The sequence below is a fragment of the Prinia subflava genome, chromosome 1, assembly GCF_021018805.1.
Source record: "Prinia subflava isolate CZ2003 ecotype Zambia chromosome 1, Cam_Psub_1.2, whole genome shotgun sequence".
Lineage (NCBI taxonomy): Eukaryota > Metazoa > Chordata > Aves > Passeriformes > Cisticolidae > Prinia > Prinia subflava.
In genome coordinates, this window is record NC_086247.1 from 72,215,738 (window position 1) to 72,236,689 (window position 20,952).

Sequence of the window (20,952 nt, forward strand, 5' to 3'; positions counted from 1 at the left end):
GAAGTATGCAAGTGACCTGGAAAACTCATAAATCATGCTCATTGACAGCTAATTAAATTTCAGTAAATTAGATTAACCAAAGCAATAATAATAATAAATGCTACATTCTAGGACTTGAAAAATCTTGCCAGTTGTTCATGTGGGACCTTAGTACAAAATCATGAATATTTTTGGTCTTGGAGTTTTTGTCCCCATACGAAGTAAAAAACAGGCATAAAAACATGTCTGTTCCAGGTGTGTTACACGAAGAAAAGCAGTGTCAGTTTTTTATCATTCCTGAATTGAAACCAAATCATTCTTTGCATTTAGGAGGTTGTTTTCATAGTACTGCTATTGCTAGAGAACAACAATAATCTAAGGATCTTTGGCAACATTGTATTTTTCAGCTTAAGAGCTTTTAGAAAAGTCCATGGTCATTGCTGCTCTGATGGTATATTATTAGACAGAGAAGTTAAAATTTAGCAGGGAAGTTAAGACTGTAAATTTAAGAAAAAGCAACTACCAATGAAATAAAATTTCCTGCTTTGTGTCAAACTATATGCAATACACAGCAATCTGAAAATGGGACATTCAGTTGTCTTGTGTCTTGGCAATTAAAAAGGAAAAAAAGAGGAAGTGTTAAAAAGGTACATGCATAATTTAATATATTTATTAAATTTAAAATTATATACAAACAGCTACACCACATAGTGCTTAGTGTATTAATAGCCAAACAGCTGCTTAACTTAGGAAATGGGAAAGGTTGGACTTTTTCTCAGAAGAGAGCTTTGGAAGAAGTATAAGAAAAACACGAAAAACTCTACATTAAATTGTTCTTATCTAAGACTCCGAGTATTTCTGCAATCTGATGCAGTTTTCTTTTTCAATTCTTGGATGCAACGACAGCAGTTTTGAAAGATGGTCTATAAAAAGCAAGCAAACATAATATTTTAGATTTATGATCTTTATCTTTGGCTTCGACTCCTTCATATTCCCTCTTTCCTATTATATTTCAAGTAAGTATTGATTTTCTTCCTAATAGTATTGGAAATTATTTTAAATCAACACTGAAATGAAATACATTTTTGATAATGCTTGTCAACAAAGGAGGTCTGACGGTCTATTACACATCCCCAGACTTCCATGCAGAGGAGAGAATTTGACTCATTTATCCACTATTAGGAATCTGAAAGGAGCAATTTTAACCAAAAAACTATTTGCATACCTTCTAAAATTATTAGCAAGCTTCTTAATGCCCCAGTGGCTATTCTGAGAGAAATTCAGTTGTACTTCTTCAACTAGAGGATTTTCTCATGGTTGCATGTCAAAATCTAATATATATTTATTTCATGAAGGGAATATTTATGGGCTATCCTTTCTACACACAAATTTGAACCACTGACTTAACCTTTTGAATAAAAAAGTGTTGATCTAGGTACTATTTATTAAAAAAATAAAGATTCTCTTCAGAGCAGCGTGTCTGGGAGGACAGAAGGAACGTATGAATTAATAACATACACAGCCCAATAATGACTGCAGAAAAAATTTCCTCTCTAAAAAAGAATAAAATAAAATTCTAAAAAAATTGTTCCCATTTTAAAATAGAACAATTTTGGGATGTATCTATCAATGGAAATCAGGAGAAATCACCATCTCAATCCTCTCTTTACTGTTTTCTAGAATGTATGTAAACATACAACATTTTTTGGAATATTGTCCCCTGTAGATTTAATTCCTGTGTGTTATAGAATCTCAAAAGCATCAAGGATATAATCAGTTTTGCAGTTTATTTGCAGTTGAATTAGCAAAGCTTTCTTCCAGTAGCTGCCATGCAAGGAGTTAAAATACCTGCCTTTAGGACAGAAAATATCCACTGCTCCATTAAGTAAAACAGATTATAAACTGGTACAAATAACATTTCCACTAGTAGGATTTCTGATGAAACAAAAAGTTTAGGAAATAGGACAATTTGTGTACCGTTCCTTGGCAGCCATTTCATGCCTCAGACTGGAATTTAAATCCAGCTCCAGTCAGACTCCTTCAAAAATCTTTCAAATAGAGAATTCAAACTCTAAACAGAAATTCAGATCTACTTGAGACTAAGATGCAAAGCAATGGGCAGCTAAACCAAGCAGTATGCCATTTTTTTTTTGGAAGACTATTTCTATAAAGTTGAAACTTCTAACTCCTCAATCTTCTGGAACAGACCAAGCAAAAAACCTATACTAAATAACAAGTACATGCTGAATTACACGTCTCAGCCACCATATCAATTATGTCTGTTTCTTTCAGAAAGAAAATTAAACTATCTTGGATTATTAGACTGATTCTCACATACTCTAGTGGCAAAGTTTTATTCTTCCTAGATCTAGACCAGATGTTTATTCTTGTCTGACCAAAAAAAGTAATTTCAACAATCTCAAAGTAGATATATTTTTAATGAATCATGCTCATTGGCCCACCTCTATCTACTGCTTCTATTTCCAATTTATAGAGATTTTTTTCAGCTTGCCAAAGATGTGCCTTCAAGCTGAGATAGAAATTCATAACATTTTGTCTACACTGAAGATTGATCTACCCATAACAGTTCATGCACTCCACTTAGAAGTAACACTTGTCTGTAGAATACCTATAAACAAATGCTATAGCAGTTACAGTTTCTTAACAGACTATAGTTGACACAAAAACATTTAATAATATTTCATTCTGTGAAAAATTCCTTTTACTTGCTAAGATAAATCATTATCTATTTTAAGACTTTATGAAGGGGTTTCTTTTATCTATCTTTTATTTGCAATCTCATCTAATTGCTTTTCAATTATAAAAGTTTTAGTAAAGAACAAATAAAGATATACAAATATACAGTACAGATTATTTTTATTAAACAATTTTGACACTTGTGAAATCTGGATTCAATTGCCAACTTTTTTCTCTAGATTTCATGTGTGAAACTGGTATTAAGAACAGTAATACCACTTAAAGTGAAAAAATCAAAACTTGAAACTTCACTTTTTGTGAAACTCTTTCTTTTAACTATAACAATATCTAATCACAAATACTTTAACAGGAAAATTACCCTAGAGAAACTTCTTTCATTGCTTGGCCACTGACTTTATTCCATGACAAATTCAAAACAAGTGACAGGTAGTTACTTTATTCTCCTTCAGTATTTAGGAGACAGTTGGACCAAAGACAGAAAAGTCTCATTGCAGTCAAGAAAAATCACAAATCTTTTTTAATGCCCTGCAAGGAATAGATGTCTTCCATGTCCTTAGAGATTTTTTGGGAAGTTACTGCTTGATTAAAAAGTCATTGGAAAAATATTGTAATAATCTTTGGAGTATGGAACAAGGCATAATCTCTCTAGCTGAATGCTCTACCTACTTTGTTTGATAGCTGCATGGCCACATGAATGGTGTGCTCTGCATGCACATTAAAACAGTGCCAGTGAGTGCATTTCGGAGGGCTCCTCCCCACCCACAGCAGCCCCTTCTCTCCCGGATCAACCATTCCACAAAGAGGTGCACAAAATGGCTTTGAACACTATGAGGAATCAAACCTCAGTGCTACATACCCCCCACAGATGTTGCTGCCATCAGCAGACTGACCCTTCTCTCTTGTGTTGATGTGTTTATTGCAGAGAATAATCCCCGAGAATTGTATCTGGTTTTCTCAATGCATAGCTACTTGATCACGTCCCTATACAGGGTATCTCCACTTCTGATCCCTTCAGGAAGTTACATTAAAATGTGAATAACAATACTTCAGTTACTGCCATTGGTTTAAGAAATGTTTTTTAAGCAGAGAGGATACGGTTAAAACTATAGCATAAAATCTTTAGATAAGGCTTTAATGACTTGGGGAAAAGAAAGATGTTTCTTGGCAAAGGGATGATGGACAAGAATTTCAAGCTTGGCTCCAGTACCTCACTCTCTTTCTTTTTCTCCTTGGGGAGGTGTCAGGAAATGTCAAGTAAGCTATGTAGATCAAGGCACGATTTGTAACAACATCAAGCAAACATTTCTTGATTTTACCAAACAAATTCTAATTTTTAATTCTTATTTAAATTACCCAAGTTCTGTCTACAAAAGTACTCAGTAGTAAAAATAAATACAAGGATCCTGAAAAATGACATCAGCATCTTCAAAGAAGGCCAGTAAAACATTTTTTTTTGTCCTGCATCACAGAAACAAAAGAACTTGGCATATAAAAAGACATGTTCTTCCAGCTGAGAAAAAGAATGGATTTCAACAATGTCAGATTCAACATTTCATAGAATACCAAGACCATTTTGGGGCACTAAATCTACTGACAAAATAAATTGTACGTATTTATCAGTGTTGATTGTACATTTATTACTACATCTGAATCAAACGGGTGCTGCCAGTATGCACACTGACCTGTGAGCATGTGCTGTGAGACTATCAGATTCCTGTCAGATGTCTACAGGAGTCTCAAGTGTTTTGGTCTGTTGCATATGAATTCTCTTTTTAAACCAACACTATCAGAAGAAATGTTTATGTAAGGGTTGCTTAGGGCTGCACTTCAGGCTGTACTCACTAGATAGTGAGTTACCTAGTTTGTACCTCCAGACATAAATGAGGACAAGCTAGGCAGCAGTTCAGATACAACTAGCTGAGAAGACTGTGGCTGGCAGCACACGTTCATTCCCAAAATTTTACTCCCCACGTACAGTTAGATGATAACTAAACAGACCCAGTATCAAGAGCTACATGTGAATAACACCTATCCCAGAGAATGCCCATTTGACAATATATTGAAATTACAGTCCCTTTCTTTTTTGGCAATATCCAGCTTTTACTGCACTAAAAATGATGCACACACACACAAAACCTGAAGCCCTGAGGCAAAGAAGACACAAGAATTCTTATGGTTCTAAATGGGAAACATTACATTTGTCAAGAGATGCACAATTTCAATATCCTGGATTCTAAAAAGAGAAAGAAATAAAGCTATAAGGTTGTAACTGGGTAGTGGTTGCTGCAATTGACTATGAAACAAGATTAAGAAGTCTATATTAATTTCCCATAAACTTCTCATGAAGAGAAAGAATTCCAATTTTGGAGAGATCTTCTAAAATGTTTAATCAATACCTAGGACTGGGCTTCTCAGATAATGGAGATGAGACTATCTGAAGAGTTGTGTAACCTCTAGCTAAAGTAGTAGAGTAGGTAATAAACATAGATATTAATCACAAGATGAAGAGGTTTGTGGGATTTAAGGCTTGATATCTGACACAGAGCAGCAGTGAAGAATGCCACACTGTGCACGAAGGAAAAAATTACTATCCAACAGAGGCCCTGGATCCCTGTCAGTCTTCCAAAGCTGAGATATATAAACTCTGATTGGATCTGACTGGACAGGGAGTGCTTACTCCTTCTATTATTTTTTATTGTCTCACTGTGTACCACCAAAACAATAAATACCTTGTAGGACCCAACACATTCTGTGAATATGATAGTGCTTTCCCACTGAATAAACTTTTCAGTGCCCAGATCAAAGAAGCATTTAGATGCAGAAGTGGAGAAAACTGTTTCTCAGATAATAACCCACAACATACCTTGCCTGATTTCTTAACTGAGTTGTATGTGGTTATTTTCATTGGAAGTGTCAGAAAGACAACTGACTTCTGCACAGATCCAGAAGCATCACCAACTTGGCTGAAGATAAAGTTTCGTGAACTATCTCCTACTCAAACTCATTTTAAGTTTGCATAGCACATGCCCCAGTCCCTAGATGAGTCAAATCCAGTACATATATCCATATGGAACCTCGGGAGCAATTTCAGCGTAAAACACATCTTTTGCTGAGAAATACAGATGGAAAGAATAATGCTGATTTTTTTTCCCCTAATCATAGTAAATAAGAAATTAAATGGAAAAGAAACAGAGACAAAGTTGGAATTAGAGAAAAGACTCTCAGAACTTCTCACCAGAAGTTGCTCATCTCATTACTCTCCCTACTGCACTAAAGTAGCCACAGCCATAGTGCATAGTGAAGGTATACAATACATACAGTCATATTGCACTATATTCTTCATATAATGGTCTAGGAGCCAGGATATCTGGCAATAACCAGAAAGTCTCACAGAGCTTGTTAGATGAAAATCTTTGTGTATTTCCTAAGCAAGTGATGTAACTACCATTCTGGTTGTAGTCATCGCTATCCTTCCTAAAGGTGTGTAGCCATAGAACCGAATTTCCAAGGTTTATGGGATAAGACAGAAAAATAATAATAAAAAAACACCCCAAAATTAGAATGAATCTGTAAACAATTAACTCCTTGCTCCAAATATTATGACTCTTGCACAGTGACTTGATTACAGTAAAATGTATAGGATCTAATCCATCTTTTGTGATATAACCTGAAGGTTACTGGACTCTTCATACAAACACCACAAAATAATACAACAAAGCATCTTCGTATTTTGATGACTTACAAGACATATATCAAAGTAGATAAGGCATATAGTTATTGAGAAATTCTTTAGGTTGTTAAGACTTGCCATATCTTATGACCAGAGCTAGGTAAGAGCAAGGGGAAAAAAAATCCCAATGATTATTAGTGTCACTGCTTGTAAACACTTGGTTATAAACCTCTGGATTTATTGAGGTTTACTAGGAAAAATTATGCAGAATGAAGAAGCTCAAAAACATCAACAAGACCAGGAGTTCAGTATAGTACCCAGTTTAATGACTGCTTTTCTGACAACTCACGCTCAGTCTTGTATGTATTATGGAAAAATACTTATTATCTGACTTGGGGATTTTTAAGGTTGAAATTGAGTTTTAGGTAAGGTTCAAACTTTTCTTTTTCCCCATGATTTAGGTATTCCACTTTCTTTGGTTACCGTGGGTTTATTTAGACACTCTTATACATGTCTACCTTAAAAGAAAGGGGTTTTTTTTAAGTAAATGGCCCTGCAGAATACTCTAATGAAGTTTCAGCAACATGTGATAAAGTCAAGTCCTTTCAAAGGGAAAGCTTTTTTCCCACATCTCTCAGGAAGAGTCCTGAGTGCTGTGTACTCACACAAGGGCTACACAGTTGGTACAAAGATCAAATTTCTCCCCAAAATAAGGCTAATTCCAAAATTAAGGCCAAGTCTGTTGACTGGCAGTACACATATTGGGACAAAATGAGAGTTTTGATGGTAGGTGTAGGATAATAGATCTTGAAGACAGCAGGACAACACTGAGCACCATGTAAGATACCTCTCTTGCTCACAGCTTCACATTTTGTGCATTAGAATTATGTCATAATAAATGAACGTAGGGGTTGTCAAGTCTAGTTTCTCCAGGAAGAAGAGGTGATATTAAAAAAAAAAAAATAGGAAGAAGGAAAGGCTACTTGGCCCTTCTAAGTTTATAAAGTAGTCAAACAGGATTTGAAAGCTCAGCATCACTATGATAAAGAGGAGCTGTTCTTTTTTCAATGGAAGGTTGAGACTTTGTCTCCAGCTCTTTACAGTCTGTTTCCCTCCCCTGGTGAATGCATTAATCTCACTCCCATCCAAGCAGAGCCAGCTGTTCTTCAGCCAGTAGCTTCTTGCAGCAATTCTGATTTCCAGGGGCAGCACAGAAGTGCACACACCGTATGTTCTTCGGACATTTATTTATAGTCTTTATCTGACAGAGCTGGGCAATTATAAAGACATAATGACAATTTGTGAACAGAAAAAAAGGGCTTCTCCTACTTAAACTTGTCCCTTGAGCAAACAGAACACCATCTCATTGCAACAGGCAATTCATGAACATGATAACCAAAATACGAACAAACTCTATGAGCAAATAGCAGCAACAAACTAATCAAAATCATGACCTATTTATGAGTTGATTATAATAACAAAAAATGACTACAAATAAGTGCTGGGTAATTTGTGAACCAAATAAAGGGCTCCACTTCTCACATATAAATTGCTGTCAATGAATAATTTAACCAGCTCTAGTTAGAGCCATCTATTTATTAAGAAAGCTCACCAGCTGGATCTGGCAGAAGGATTTATCTCTATACACAGTAATAAAGCCAAGGGAAATCAGTACTGCTGGACATTTTAAATGCCCGGTTTGATCCTCTGGAGCCCCACAGTATAATTTATAACTCTGTAGCCCTGACTTTAGATGTAGCCACTCTCATTTAGTACCATTTTAAAACCACTTTGCCCAGTACAGATGACACAATACATAAGGCAGGGAAAAATCAATGTTTCTTTGTTTAAATCACACAGAAATACAAAAAGCGCTTGCATTGTCTTTCTTTGCCTTCAGAGATGTTCTATGTGGAACATAACATAAATATGCTAGCAGAAATATACAGCAAGCCTTCTTAGAAAAGTTAGGATAAATCCCAGAGTGATCATTAGACTCTTCAAGACAAAACCATGCAATATTTATCATCTTTTTTTGAACTTTGCGGCAAAATGTTTCCTGAAAAGATTAATAATATAAACAAAGTATGAATTCAGCTAGGGTTCTCCTTTATCAGAGATAGGTGTCACTGCAGAAGCAGAAGAGATTAAGGTTATTAATTTTATGGTTCACTGTTTGACTTTTTGAAACAAACGTTCACGATCATCATGTTGCTGCTAGGAATGGTGTCTTCCAACATGCACCAGTTTTCCCCATCAAAGTAACTGATGAATATCCTTGCTTCAAGGTTCTTAAAATGGCATTGCATAAGGCCAGAAGGTAAGTTACAGGGAAATAGTTTTAAATCCACTACAAGGGTGCTTTACAGCTCTGTAAAAGCGCACTATACCTTTGTCAAGCAAAGGCATAAAGACCAAAACAACTGTGTTTTCTGAAACAACAAAAAGAAACAGCTTTAAAAAGTGACAACTGTGTGCCACAGTGTATATGTCCCATTATTCATCTGTATTCTGATCCATTGTTTCTGTTTTTGAGCTGGAAAGAATTAATACATACAAATAGACTACCTTTTATTTCACATTTGACTTCTGGCTCGAATTACAACTACTTTGATCCTTATTATTATTGCATTTATATTGTAATTTCTAGACGAAGACGGTTCTTAACTGAGATGAAAATTCTGTATCTCCTTTCTACAGATTGCTTCCAAGAACCTCAAAGTACTCAAGACAACGCAGTCAGGAATAGCACCAAATGGGAAAAAATGCAGCCAGAATTGCTGTTCTCTTCACCATGTATGAAACATATATAAGCACACAGTTTTGCTTACAACTTTCAGGTTGGCAACTACACAGATACTACATATTTTCTGACACATGCATATTAAACTGTGAAAGCTGCACACTTTGATCAGAAGCTGTAGTCTGCCAGGAAAATGACAATATTTCATCAGAGACTTTTAAGCAACAACACACATAATTTTTTTTCTTACTAAGACCTTGGGTTGTTTCCTAGGAAAAAAAATGTAGTGTACTGCTTACAGATCAAAATGTACAAGATAGAACTGTAACAAAAACCACAGAGGAATTAAATCAGGGACTACTTTGCATTCGTTTACTCCCATCTAGCAAGACAAACAGAAGAAATACAAACTGTTATGATAGCATTCCCAAACTGAGTTTCAAGCAAACTTTCAAATCTCTTCATTAGGGTGGGAATAGTTTCTGTATAATCTACAGTTTCAGGGCTTCATGAAAAAAAAAAAGCTGTTTGTGGAGATTTACTACCTGTTTCAACCCTTCTAAAGGCAAATGTATGAAAATTCCCTCTGCATTTTCCAAAAATATCTTTTGAAATTTCTTCATGAAACCTCTCTACTTGTTGGTTATAATTGCTGTATGTGTTTCATCAGAATTATTTTCATCATTATTCTCTGCACTGCTATCTGCAATTTTTAGAACTTTTTGGAAACCTGTTGTAACATCCTCCAGTGACCTTTAAGCCTCAGATAAAACCTGGATTTATGGCATAAAAACTGTGGTTCACTTCAGTGAACAATCTACTCTTTAGAGACAAGCAATGTAGCCAACCAATAAATCTTTCTTCAGGTTTCATACTTTCTTTCTAAGTCAGCCATACCCCAATTTCATCAATGGGGTGTAATAAATCCCAGTGACTAAGATCTACCACTGGGCATATACCGTTTCTACTCAGGATACAGAGGGACATCCTCTGTCCAGTGGGATTGAAGAGCAGAAGAAAACATGGGAGTTTTTTCAACAAGCAGTTTTTAAGGATGGCCTTTAAAGTTTGTCACCAGACAGTGCACATATAACCTTTTCTGAACTCACAAGTTCACAATGCCTTCAAACTATATCTAAGAATTTTCTTATTCATTTGAGTAAATAAATACATTTTGAAACAGCCCTCTGAATAAGGGCTACCTGCTCTTGCTTCAGCATCCTATTTTACAAAAACGTGTCAGCAACATTTTTAACCATGGGACACTTAGGCACTTATAGTGTAGGAAAGAAATAAAATGGAGGAAGGAAATATGAAGAGAGAGGAGAAGGGATAAAAGGGAGGGAAACAATGACATTGATTGGACTTTTTTTTTTTTTACAAATAAATAGCCTTTCAAACTTAAAGACTTTTAAGAATATTTAGTGTTTCTATGGCTTGCTCCAAGTTTCATGTATTGTTATAAATGATTTTTAGTTCAGAATATCTGTGCATGGTTTCCTTGATCTTCCTTTTTAAATCATGGACAATTGTTCCAGGGATTTCTTCTTGCCTAAAGCCAGCAGCACAAAATGTGCAGGAATTGATATATCCCTTCATTCTGTGCTAGAAGTCAGTACAGTAAAAGATTAAGATGTTTCTCCAAAGTATCAAAGTATATTTTTTTTTATAAGCAGTAGCTGCTAAGCCCTAGCACACCAGAATCTCCTAGCAGAATGATGACTTGGCAGAGGTTTGGGAAATGAAGACTGTTGACTCAGCAGATTAATGCATTTTTTTGCTTACTCTCAGTCTCTCCTAAAGTAATACTACATCAGTACTACTACATCTGTTTAAGGTTTAATGAAATGAAATTATATTTTTATACTTCCAGGGGTTATTCTCCCCTGTAATATTTGTATTCTAACAACAGGGTGGGTAGGTGAGAGAAAGAACTTTCTCTTAACTATTGGCCATCTGTTTCAAAAAATGGGATTTTTGTTTTGAATAACAAAGACAGCAGAACATTCATTTTTATTAAATCCAATCTGCATGCTTACTTTTCCACTGAAGTTTTGTGCATTTTCAAAGACATTTTTTGCAGAAAATTGGAATGAATTATAACTACAAAAGTTATGTGGTGTACATATCTCACAGCATGGTTTGGGTCCATCCTGCTTTACGCTGCTAAGTGCAAATTCCCTACAGAGAGAACTTACATCAGAGTTGAATGCACTTTCCTTTAGGCAGCAGAAAGTACATCTAGTACATCTATTATTACAGCATTGAATAAAAATGCAATTTAGCTCAAGCAATTTGACATGATACTGGCATACTATAAACACAGGATAATTTAGCTTGGAAAGGAGATCAGAAGGTCTCAAGTCCAACCTTCTACTCAAAACATAGCTAGCTATAACAGACTGCGTTTCTGTCTGGTCTGAAAAACCTCCAAGAATGGAGGCTGCACAACCTGTTGCTTGACTGTCCTAGAAGTGAGAAAGTTTTTCTTTATATTCAGTCTGAAATTCTCTGCCTGTTGTCTCTTGTCTTCCCACTATGCAGCAGTGTGAGGAGCATACCACTATTCTCCATGTCAATTTTCTGTAGGTATCCAGCATCCTGTTCCACACAATGTCTTTTCTCCTCAAGGATGAACAAGGCTAGCTCCCTCACCTTCCCTTCTGAGGGCATGGTACTCCAGCCTCCCACAGAAGGTGGCCCTCCCCTGAATTTGTTCCATTTTATCCATGTCCTTCTTGGACTGGGGGAGGCCAAAACTGGGGAACAACCTCTTCCCTTGATCTCCTGGCAGTGTTCCTGATAACAGCCCAAGATGCTGTTGGCTGTCTTTGCAGTGATGGCATCCCTTCAGCATGCCTAAGTCCTTTGGATGGCACATTCTCCAGTGCAAGTACTGGTATCCTAGTGGGGTGTCACCTGCACACATGACAGAGTGTGCTCCTTGTCCTCCTCCAGATCATTGATTAAAAAGTGTCAAATAGGACAGTACTTGGCTCCTTATCATTTCTATACATCACGTTAAAACTGCCCTCTGAGCCTGTCATCCTAGCAGGTTTTATACATCCAGCTGCACACCCACATAGACGCTATATGCTAATTTGGATATATGAATATTGTGGGAGACAGTGTCAAAAGTCTTGCTAAAGTTGAGATACCACTTTCTCCTCATGCACAAATCCAGATGTTTTACGACAGAAAGTAATCAGATTTTCAGATGAGCTTCACCCTTGAGTAATCCATGCTGAATGTTCCAAATCACCTTTTTCTCTATCATGTGCCCAGAGAAGTATGCTTGATGTTCTCAGGGACTGAGTGCCCACTAGACTGTTGCTCCCCAGGTCATGGAATCATAGAACTATTTAGCTTGGAAAAACTCTTTAAGATTATCTAGTCTGATTGTTAACCAAGCACTGAAAAATCCAGCACAAAACCATGTCCCTAAGCTCCACATCTGCGTGTCTTTCAAATACCTCCAGGGATGGTGAGTTCACCATTTCCCTGTGCAGCCTCTTCTAATGCCTGAATACTGTTTCAATGAAGAAATTTTTCCTGGTATCCAATGTAAATCTCCTCTGGCAAAACTGGAGGCCATTTCTTCTGGTGCTATTGCTGGTTACTTTTGAGAAGAGACTGACCCTGACCTGGCTACAGTCACTTTTCAGGCAGTTGTAGACAGTGATAATGTTCTCCCTGAGCCTCCTTTTCTCCAGGGTAAGCAACCCCAGCTCCCTCAGCCACTCCTCACAAGACTTGCGCTCCAGACCCTTCACTGGCTCTGTTGCCCTTCGTTGCACACCCTCCAGCACCTCATGTCCTTTTAGTATTGGAGGGCTTGAACACAGGTTTCAAAGTGCAGCCACAGCAATGGTTGAGTACAGGATGAAGATCACATCCTGCTCCTGCTGGCCACACTACTGCTGATCCAGGCCAGGATGCCATTGGCCTTCTTGGCCCCCTAGGCACAGCTGGCTCATGTTTCGTTGCTGTTAACCAGCACCCCCAGGGCCTTTTCTGCTTATCAGCTTTTATTCCTTTGTCTCTTTTTTAAAGATGGAACATTGTGGTAAAAATTTAATTGCAAGTTTAATTTACCACCACTTTTAATAATGCAAATAAATTAAATCAGGAAACATATAACAACATTTCTCAGACTGGTAGTAACTATCAGTCCAGTCTTTTAGCTCTCCCAAACATACACATGTTCTATGGTCTTAGGAGCTTGGGGTAGAGGACATTTTATGTGGGAGTAAAGCAGGACACTGGGGAAATTCAAAAGCTTTAATCTTGGGTTGTTTCCAAAATTATTGTTTATTTTCATAGTAAAGGCTGCTGTCTTTTAGTTTCTGTTGTTTACAGAAGTAGTGGCATTTTTCTCAATAATCTTTTACTATATTCAGTTTATGATGAAAACTCAATGCTAACTACTCCACAGTTTCTACATAAGCAAAGGCAGGGCTCGGGAGAAATAAGATGCTGCACAATTAACAATATAATGAAATTAAAATTATGATCTGCACTGGAAAGAAGGCAAAGGACCACCTTTCTCCTACAATCTTAATATATAAATAAATTAAACTCTGTAATTTGGTACCTCTTGGGATTTTTAAACTACATTTATGCACTGTACCTGTGGTATTTGTATCAAAACATGTGGTAATTTCAAATTCTATCAAAAGTGAGGGTTAATATTTCTTAGAAAATAAGTCTTAACACACTCAATTGGGGTAAAAGAAATTTTAAAAAATCCACTGTGATTCAGTGAAATACACAAGAAATAGAATTGACTACATCAAGAAAACGGCAAGAATAGAATGGGAGTTTTATCATATGCTTTCTCACACTTATAAAACACATGCTGTCCAGTTACAGGAAAGCATGTGCTGAATTTAGACTAAAGATCCAGCTAAGTACCCTGCTTCCATGAATGATCAAAACCAGACCTACAGAGAAGAATGAAAGTAAAAGGCAAGCATGCATCACAAGGAGCCATAGCAGCAGTATCTTTTTTTTTAGCAGCATGAAAAGAACACTGACTCCCTCCCAAAAACAATTTATTAATGAGCCATGAAACATAAAATTTTAGGTCCTCATTTACTGACTCAAATGTAAAAGGTAACACACCAAAGGAAACTGAAACCTGAAGACAACCAGAATTAGCACAAAAGTCATTGTTCTTGGTGCTTCCAAGACTGTAAATAATGTAAATATCCCACAATGCAGTGAGTGGTAATCTCTTCATATAAAACCAAATCAGTGCATGTTTCTGTAATTCAGGTTTGGCCCAAAATACAAATTTCAGGAGGCCTTTACAATACAAACACCACTTAGTGTTGACATGATTTCACCCAAAATGCACTGATTTACCAACCAGGCTGTTTTGACTAGAACTGGTCAAATCCAAGTATAGTTTTAACCTATCAAAAGCTTTTCTGTTACTGTCCAGCTTTCAAGGAGCACGATGAGACAAACTGAACATTAACAAACCTTTGCTTTGATGAGGTATTCCCTATTAATGTGCACAGGCCCAAGTATTTAAAAACTACCCTAGGTTTTATACCATGAGGTTTTAAACATAGTAGTCCAGTCTAGTATTCCAGTCTCATCTGGGGACACCCTTGTTCTGCAAAAAACAGTTCTCCAACACCCTTGTTATTTTTAAGATGATTGAAATTTTGAACCAAGAAGGCAATAGCTGTAACTAAAGCAATGTAAAGTGAAGGTTCACTGCTCTGGTTACATATAAATGGAGAAATAATAAGAAAGGGTATAAAACTGCATAATGAATGTCTTAAAATTGAGGTTAAAAGGAAGGTTAATAAAGCACATGTGAGTGAAAATTCAGAAATAGCAGTATTTTCTATTTATGAAGTTCTTTATCAGAGGTTCCAAAACAATCTCATCTTGGGCCCTTAAATTTGTACCCTTAACTAAGTAAAAAGAACAAAAGACAGTGAAAATTGGAAATTCCTGTTTGTAAAATTTTCAGTGTTTGATTACCTCAAGAGCACACAAGATTCACAGCTTCAAATGAGAATAAGAAAGAGACACCAAAATTAGAGTTCACAAAGTAATATAAAAGACATTGCAATGGTCAATCTATTCAGAAAATGTAGAAGATAGCTGCGTGTGTCAAAGAAGAAAACTTGATGTTCAAGGTGCTGTATACATATTTTATAAGTAATTAACAGAACATTAAAACTCAAGGACCTCATAAACTTTTACATTTATCCCAGCAATGAAGATTCATACCTGTGGCAAGATAGATGATATGGAAAAGCATGTCCTTGCCCTGCACAACATCCACAACCACATGGGAAAATCGGCTGTTGTCTTCCATGAAGTATGGAATTGGAATAACTGGTTGAACAACCTCATGCATTAAGAAGAATTTTTGTGCATCTTGAAGATTTCTCTCAGTGAGATTTACATACAAACCCTGGTCCATGGTGCCACACTGTGAAGAGAGAAAAGCAGCAAAAGCAGCATGACTATATGTGACAACAATAACAATAGATTTCCTCTCTGATTTACAGCGCAAGAAAATAAATGCAAGAGCATATCCTGTAATGACAATGTGGAATTCAACTTTCAGGCTCCATTTTGGTGCTAACCAGACAGTTCAAGGACCCAGGAAGCTCAGTTTTCCTGGGGTAGTACTATGGAGGCTCTCTAATTCTAAGCAATATGGAAGAGCACCAGACTAGCAAGCACGAGTGGATTATGGAAGTATTTTGCTATACCCTATGTACACAGGGCAGGAAGGAGAAAAACTACTATTCAAAAACCAAATTATTTTCTGACCAGTTTTCTTTATAATTTTCACAGACCTCAGTGCTAAAGACATAACAAATTTTCAAAGGAAACCCCATGTCCTAACACAGCCAGGTTCTGACAGGAATCCCAGGTGAAGTTCTAGAAGCTTCTTTGGACTCCATCTTAAGTAGCAAAAAATGGACAGTGCAGAGCTCTATTAAATATTATCCACAGCAAAGACTTTTTTTGCTTTAAAACTGACCATATTTTAAATCTGAAAACTGTGCTCTTTTCTTACAGGAAAACATCCACTAGCTGCATGGACAAGTTTCAAACACAAATAAACAAAGCAAAATAAGTGGGAGTTAATTTTAACATATTTGTGTTCAACTGAGGACACAAAAGAGAAAGCTTCTTAGTGCATGAGAATATATAAACATTCACACATTTACTCAGGCATAATTGCATTGGGGAAGTAAAGCACTACTTCACAACATTTGTTAAATATTTGGGTGACGTGACAGGCATAACTAAGTCACCATTTTCATTCTGCTTTACTATGCCATAAATTATGCCATGAATTACAGCATGAGCAAAATAATAGTGTGCAAAACCATACCAGTTTATTATTATTATTATTACAATATTTTCAAACCAAAATTGAGTGATTGTTCCAAATCCACAAATGCTAAAAACTCAATCAAATTATTTCATAATTGGAGATCAGATGATAAAGAATGATAAATTAGAAACTGTCAGGAAACATTACTTGCTCTCTGTGTCATACTAGTGAAAAAAATTAATCACGCCAAAGAACAATTTCTCTGGATCTATCAAGAAGGAAAAAATCCAACTGAACACTCATAGTACACTGAAATCCAAATGGTCCTTGGTCTTATCATAAACATTGCCCTGTCTAAAGAGAAAAGCAATTATCTCTGAAGAAAACTATGTCCTTCAAAACTGGGACTCCAATAGTATTTTAAAATGGAAAATATTGCATTACTATAATCCAGCCTTGGAAATATGTCTGATGTAACTAAACCTAAACAGCTGTAGTCTTCCTTCAGAACACATACCTCTCTCTATTGCTGCTTAGTAGGTGAATCCTACTCAGAGGATACATCTGCTTTTGGGACTACACAAACAGAACTTCTGATCCTTTATCATAAGGACTGTACAAAAGAAAAGTCCATTCTTGGAAGGAAACCAATGACTCAGTCAATGAATATATCTTATCCATGTGAGGTGTGTACTCTCAAGTCATAAAGTCAAATCACAAAAATGCTTAAAGCTCTAAGCATTAGACTAGATCCTAGTATGCATCACTGCTGCAGATATGGAGCCAGAAAGGTAGCAGAAGGTTATTCAAGGAAACGAAAAGCAGCATCGGTAAAAGAAGGTGGACATCACTAGAGACACCTAGAGATCAGTTGACATCAATTGCCTTCAATATTGTCTTGTAAAAGGCCACACTACGGCTTTTAACATTAGCTCTGCCTTCAAAGCTGCTTGTAGCTCAGCGAGATATGATAGAACTGTTGTCACTGTTCTTGTAAATTGGATGAAGTACCAGCTGTATTAAAATCAGCCAGGCCATCTAAGAAATAAATTTCAACACCTGTCTTGACTGGGACTTGGAGACATGCACTAACAGTACAGCAGAGACCTAAACTGTTTTTACACAGCCATCAGGCTGTCATCTTTCTTTGTAAGTACCATGCAGTATGGGCTGCTCTCACAATAATTAACACCACATGAATGCAAGGTTTGTAGGGAGAGTTTAATAAGCTTTATTGGATGTGCTTACCTAATTAGAAAGGGGATAAGATTTTTATATACAAGCATTTTTTCAGGCTTTCTCCTTCAAAAATTCAGCCTCTCTTAGACCCTGTTCGGCTCATTATTTTGACAATAGAAGTATTTCTACAACAGGGGAAAAGCTGTGTGCAAATACTGCCTGCTTCTGCAGGCTTCTGGCGTAGTTGGAGTCTTGTCACTTGGCTGATGACAAACATACTAAGGAAAGGTAACATGGTTCTAGCCTGTAAACTGTACCTTATTTTCCTTCATTTGCTCAGATCAGGAAGTAATTTACCTACAATCCCCAGCGGGCTAGCAGAGCTCTTATAACTCTTACAAGATAGGGAAGGCTACTCCAGAAGCAGAAGTGAACTTGTGAAATTGCATTGATTACAGGAGGGTGAAAGGTGGATAGAGGTGACTACACTTAAATTCCTTGGTGAATAGCTACTCGTTTTTAATCACTACATTAATGCTGCTTTTCCTTCCATCTCCCTTGCAGGAAGCACACTCATTAAAATTGTCTTAGTAGGAGTGGTGACTATGCAAAAGATGAAAACAATGCATATGTGCTTACTGAAATACCCCTTCCTCTATGTAGAGTTCTCTAAATGATCCACCTTGGACTAACTGGTTTTACACTGTCTGCCAGCTGCAGATTATTACACCCTCTGAGGCCAACAAGTTCAAATGAGGGGCAGCACATGTCGCAAATTCTTTTAATCTCACTCTTCAAGGAGCGTGGACCACTTTGCACATGAAAATATATAAAATTCTGACCACTCCTCCTTTACCACCTCCCTCTCACTTTCTTTTTTTCTTCCAGACACTGTTCCATTTTTAAGTCCTAATAGTACAAATACAATGTAAAAGAGAATAGCAGTTTGATCATACTTCAGACAGGAGTTAATGTCACCTTGACGGATAACTATAGTGTTTTATTTTGACAGAAGAGTGAAGTTAGGCATTTTTTCTGCTACCCTTCAAAGTACATCTGTTTTTCAATACAAATTATTTTGTGGAAGGATAAAATTAAAATTAAATATGTTGAAATAAGCGGCTCTCCTAAACATTTTTTTTTAATTTAAGTGGGTTTTTTAAGGTCTTGGGCTACAACACAGTGCAAAACTGGATTTATAATTTATGAACCACACAGTACTTAGAGAAAAGCTCACATAAAACATTGTTCTTCTCCCACATACCCATACCTGAAAATTAGGGTTAGGATTTGGATATGGAAGCCAAGCAGAGCGAGAGTTCTCCTGGTATTTGAAGGGTCCATTAAAGGCCTGAGTTATGGCACTCAGATTGAAAACACAAACTGCTGAGGCTGCTATGCTGTTCCTGAAAAAAAAAAAAAGGGAAAAAAAAAAAAAAAAAAAATTAATCTATGTAATAACATTAAGAAGTCAAATTTCTAAAAAATAAATAAAAAACTCTTCAATCCTTTGAGCAATTAATGAAGCAGATATGATCAGCCAGGAGATGTTATCTCAAGATAATGATATATGATGAGCTCATTTAGCAAAGTCATTGCATTCAAAATATTTGTCAGCCTTACCAAGAAGCTGGTGTAGGGAAGAACTCAGAACTTCCTACTTTCTGCTGTTGCTCTAACACCATACTGTATTTCTAATACCATATTGCTACACTTCCACACATATTCACAAGCACTAGGGACACCTCTTTTCTCGGAACAAAGTTCAGGACGATATTATTCTCAGGGTTCAAAAAAGTTTCTTCCATACAACAAATGACTGCATCACATAAGTAAGGATTTTCAGTGTGTGGTAATTCTCTACGTCCTACAGAATCCCTGGACAAGACACGTCCACAAAAATCCTGTCTTCCAAGAGATGTTGTACAGCAATAAGAATGCAAGTCGCAGAAACCCATCAAGAGAAAACAACTTGGACTGCTTACAAGATATGTTAAAATACTAAACATCAATAAATGGCAGCTGGACAAACCACACTATTTCCTGGGTTTGCCTTGAAAATGTGACATACAAGGTAATAAAGTAATTCTGCATAGTGTAAAAATACAATATAATAAAAGCTCCTAATATGGAAAGCTGCATTGTTCTTTCCTTATTTTGAAATAATGGAACAGATAATGAAGGTATCAATTCAATTGCACGGATTTGCAGCTAAAACTTCTGGCAATTGATCCACAAAGCATTCTTCTCTGTCTCTTTTTTTTTTTTTTTTTTCCCCTTTTTTTTTTTTTTTTTTTTTTGAAGCTTAGCCTGGAATTTACATAAGGCTTAAGAAAACATACTATAGAAACTCCATAATAATGGGGAAAAAGAAACTCAGCAACTGAAAAAAGAGGATACATGGATTAAATACCAGGACAAAAGAGTAATTTGTTTTCTTACTGTCTGCTTGTCTCTTTTATATCAAAGAAAACCCAAAACTTCAAGTTCCATGCTTACAACTTCTGCGGAATCAATCATAACTGGAGCTGATAAATCCTTGCTTATATCACTAAATGCATCTCACTAGAATTATTAAATGTACCAATGTTTTCTTGAATTTCATGAAGTCCTATGAGAACATGAGACTCAGGTTTAGAGATTTTTTAGATAGTCTGTAAGAAACAAAATCAGCTTTTTCATGAAGCAATGGCCATAGTGGACTTGATAGTCAACCACATATAAAAAGTGCAGGTTTGCCTGTTAGAGAAAGGTTTCAATTTTTTCCCTTCACAAGTATATTAAAGTATACGAAAAAAAGCATAAAGGTCCGATAAAGTCATTGTAATTCGGAAGATATTGAGACTGAAGAATTATGAATGCCATTAAATTATATCTGATGCTGTTAGATGAACAGAAAGGAATGTGTTGTTCCCTGTTGTAGGAAACCCTTGTGTTTCTTCACAGTCACTTTTAGGCCAGAAAGGTGGATTACATGAGCTCCACAAACTGTCTATGAACAGTAGTGAGCATGGGGAAGTAATCCTAACTCCAAAGCATTTAAAAAATGTCCAAAAAATTTAGTTACAACATTTGATGGCAGGCATTTAGATAGAACAACTGAAAAACCCTACTCTCAAAGAGTTATAATTAGTTAGTTTCTCTTTGAACAGTCTGTCTCTCTTGGACAGTCAGAACGCTGGGCCACGGAGAAAGAGGAAAGTACCAGCAAGGTTTAAAATACTGTCTACTTTCATGTGGCAAATGTAGTCTTAATAATAGCAAGTCCATTTTCAGGTCAGCCAGGAAGCATTGGGAACATCATTCCCCTTCCATGGACGAAGCCCCATGGATTTTCTAGAGCAG

The 20,952-nt window shown here is 36.4% G+C and overlaps 1 protein-coding gene across 6 annotated transcripts in view; it reads right to left on the reverse strand.

The window, feature by feature from the left end:
- The window catches only part of SEMA5A (semaphorin 5A), a 320,792-nt gene that overhangs the window by 104,872 nt on the left and 194,968 nt on the right, over positions 1–20,952 (reverse strand). For all 6 annotated transcript variants that reach the window (XM_063399787.1, XM_063399779.1, XM_063399792.1 and 3 more), the window contains 2 exons: positions 18,878–19,013; positions 15,363–15,567 (listed from right to left, as the gene is read on the reverse strand). In XM_063399787.1, the coding sequence (XP_063255857.1) occupies positions 15,363–15,567; positions 18,878–19,013 (341 nt within the window). The remainder of the gene's footprint in view (positions 1–15,362; positions 15,568–18,877; positions 19,014–20,952) is intronic.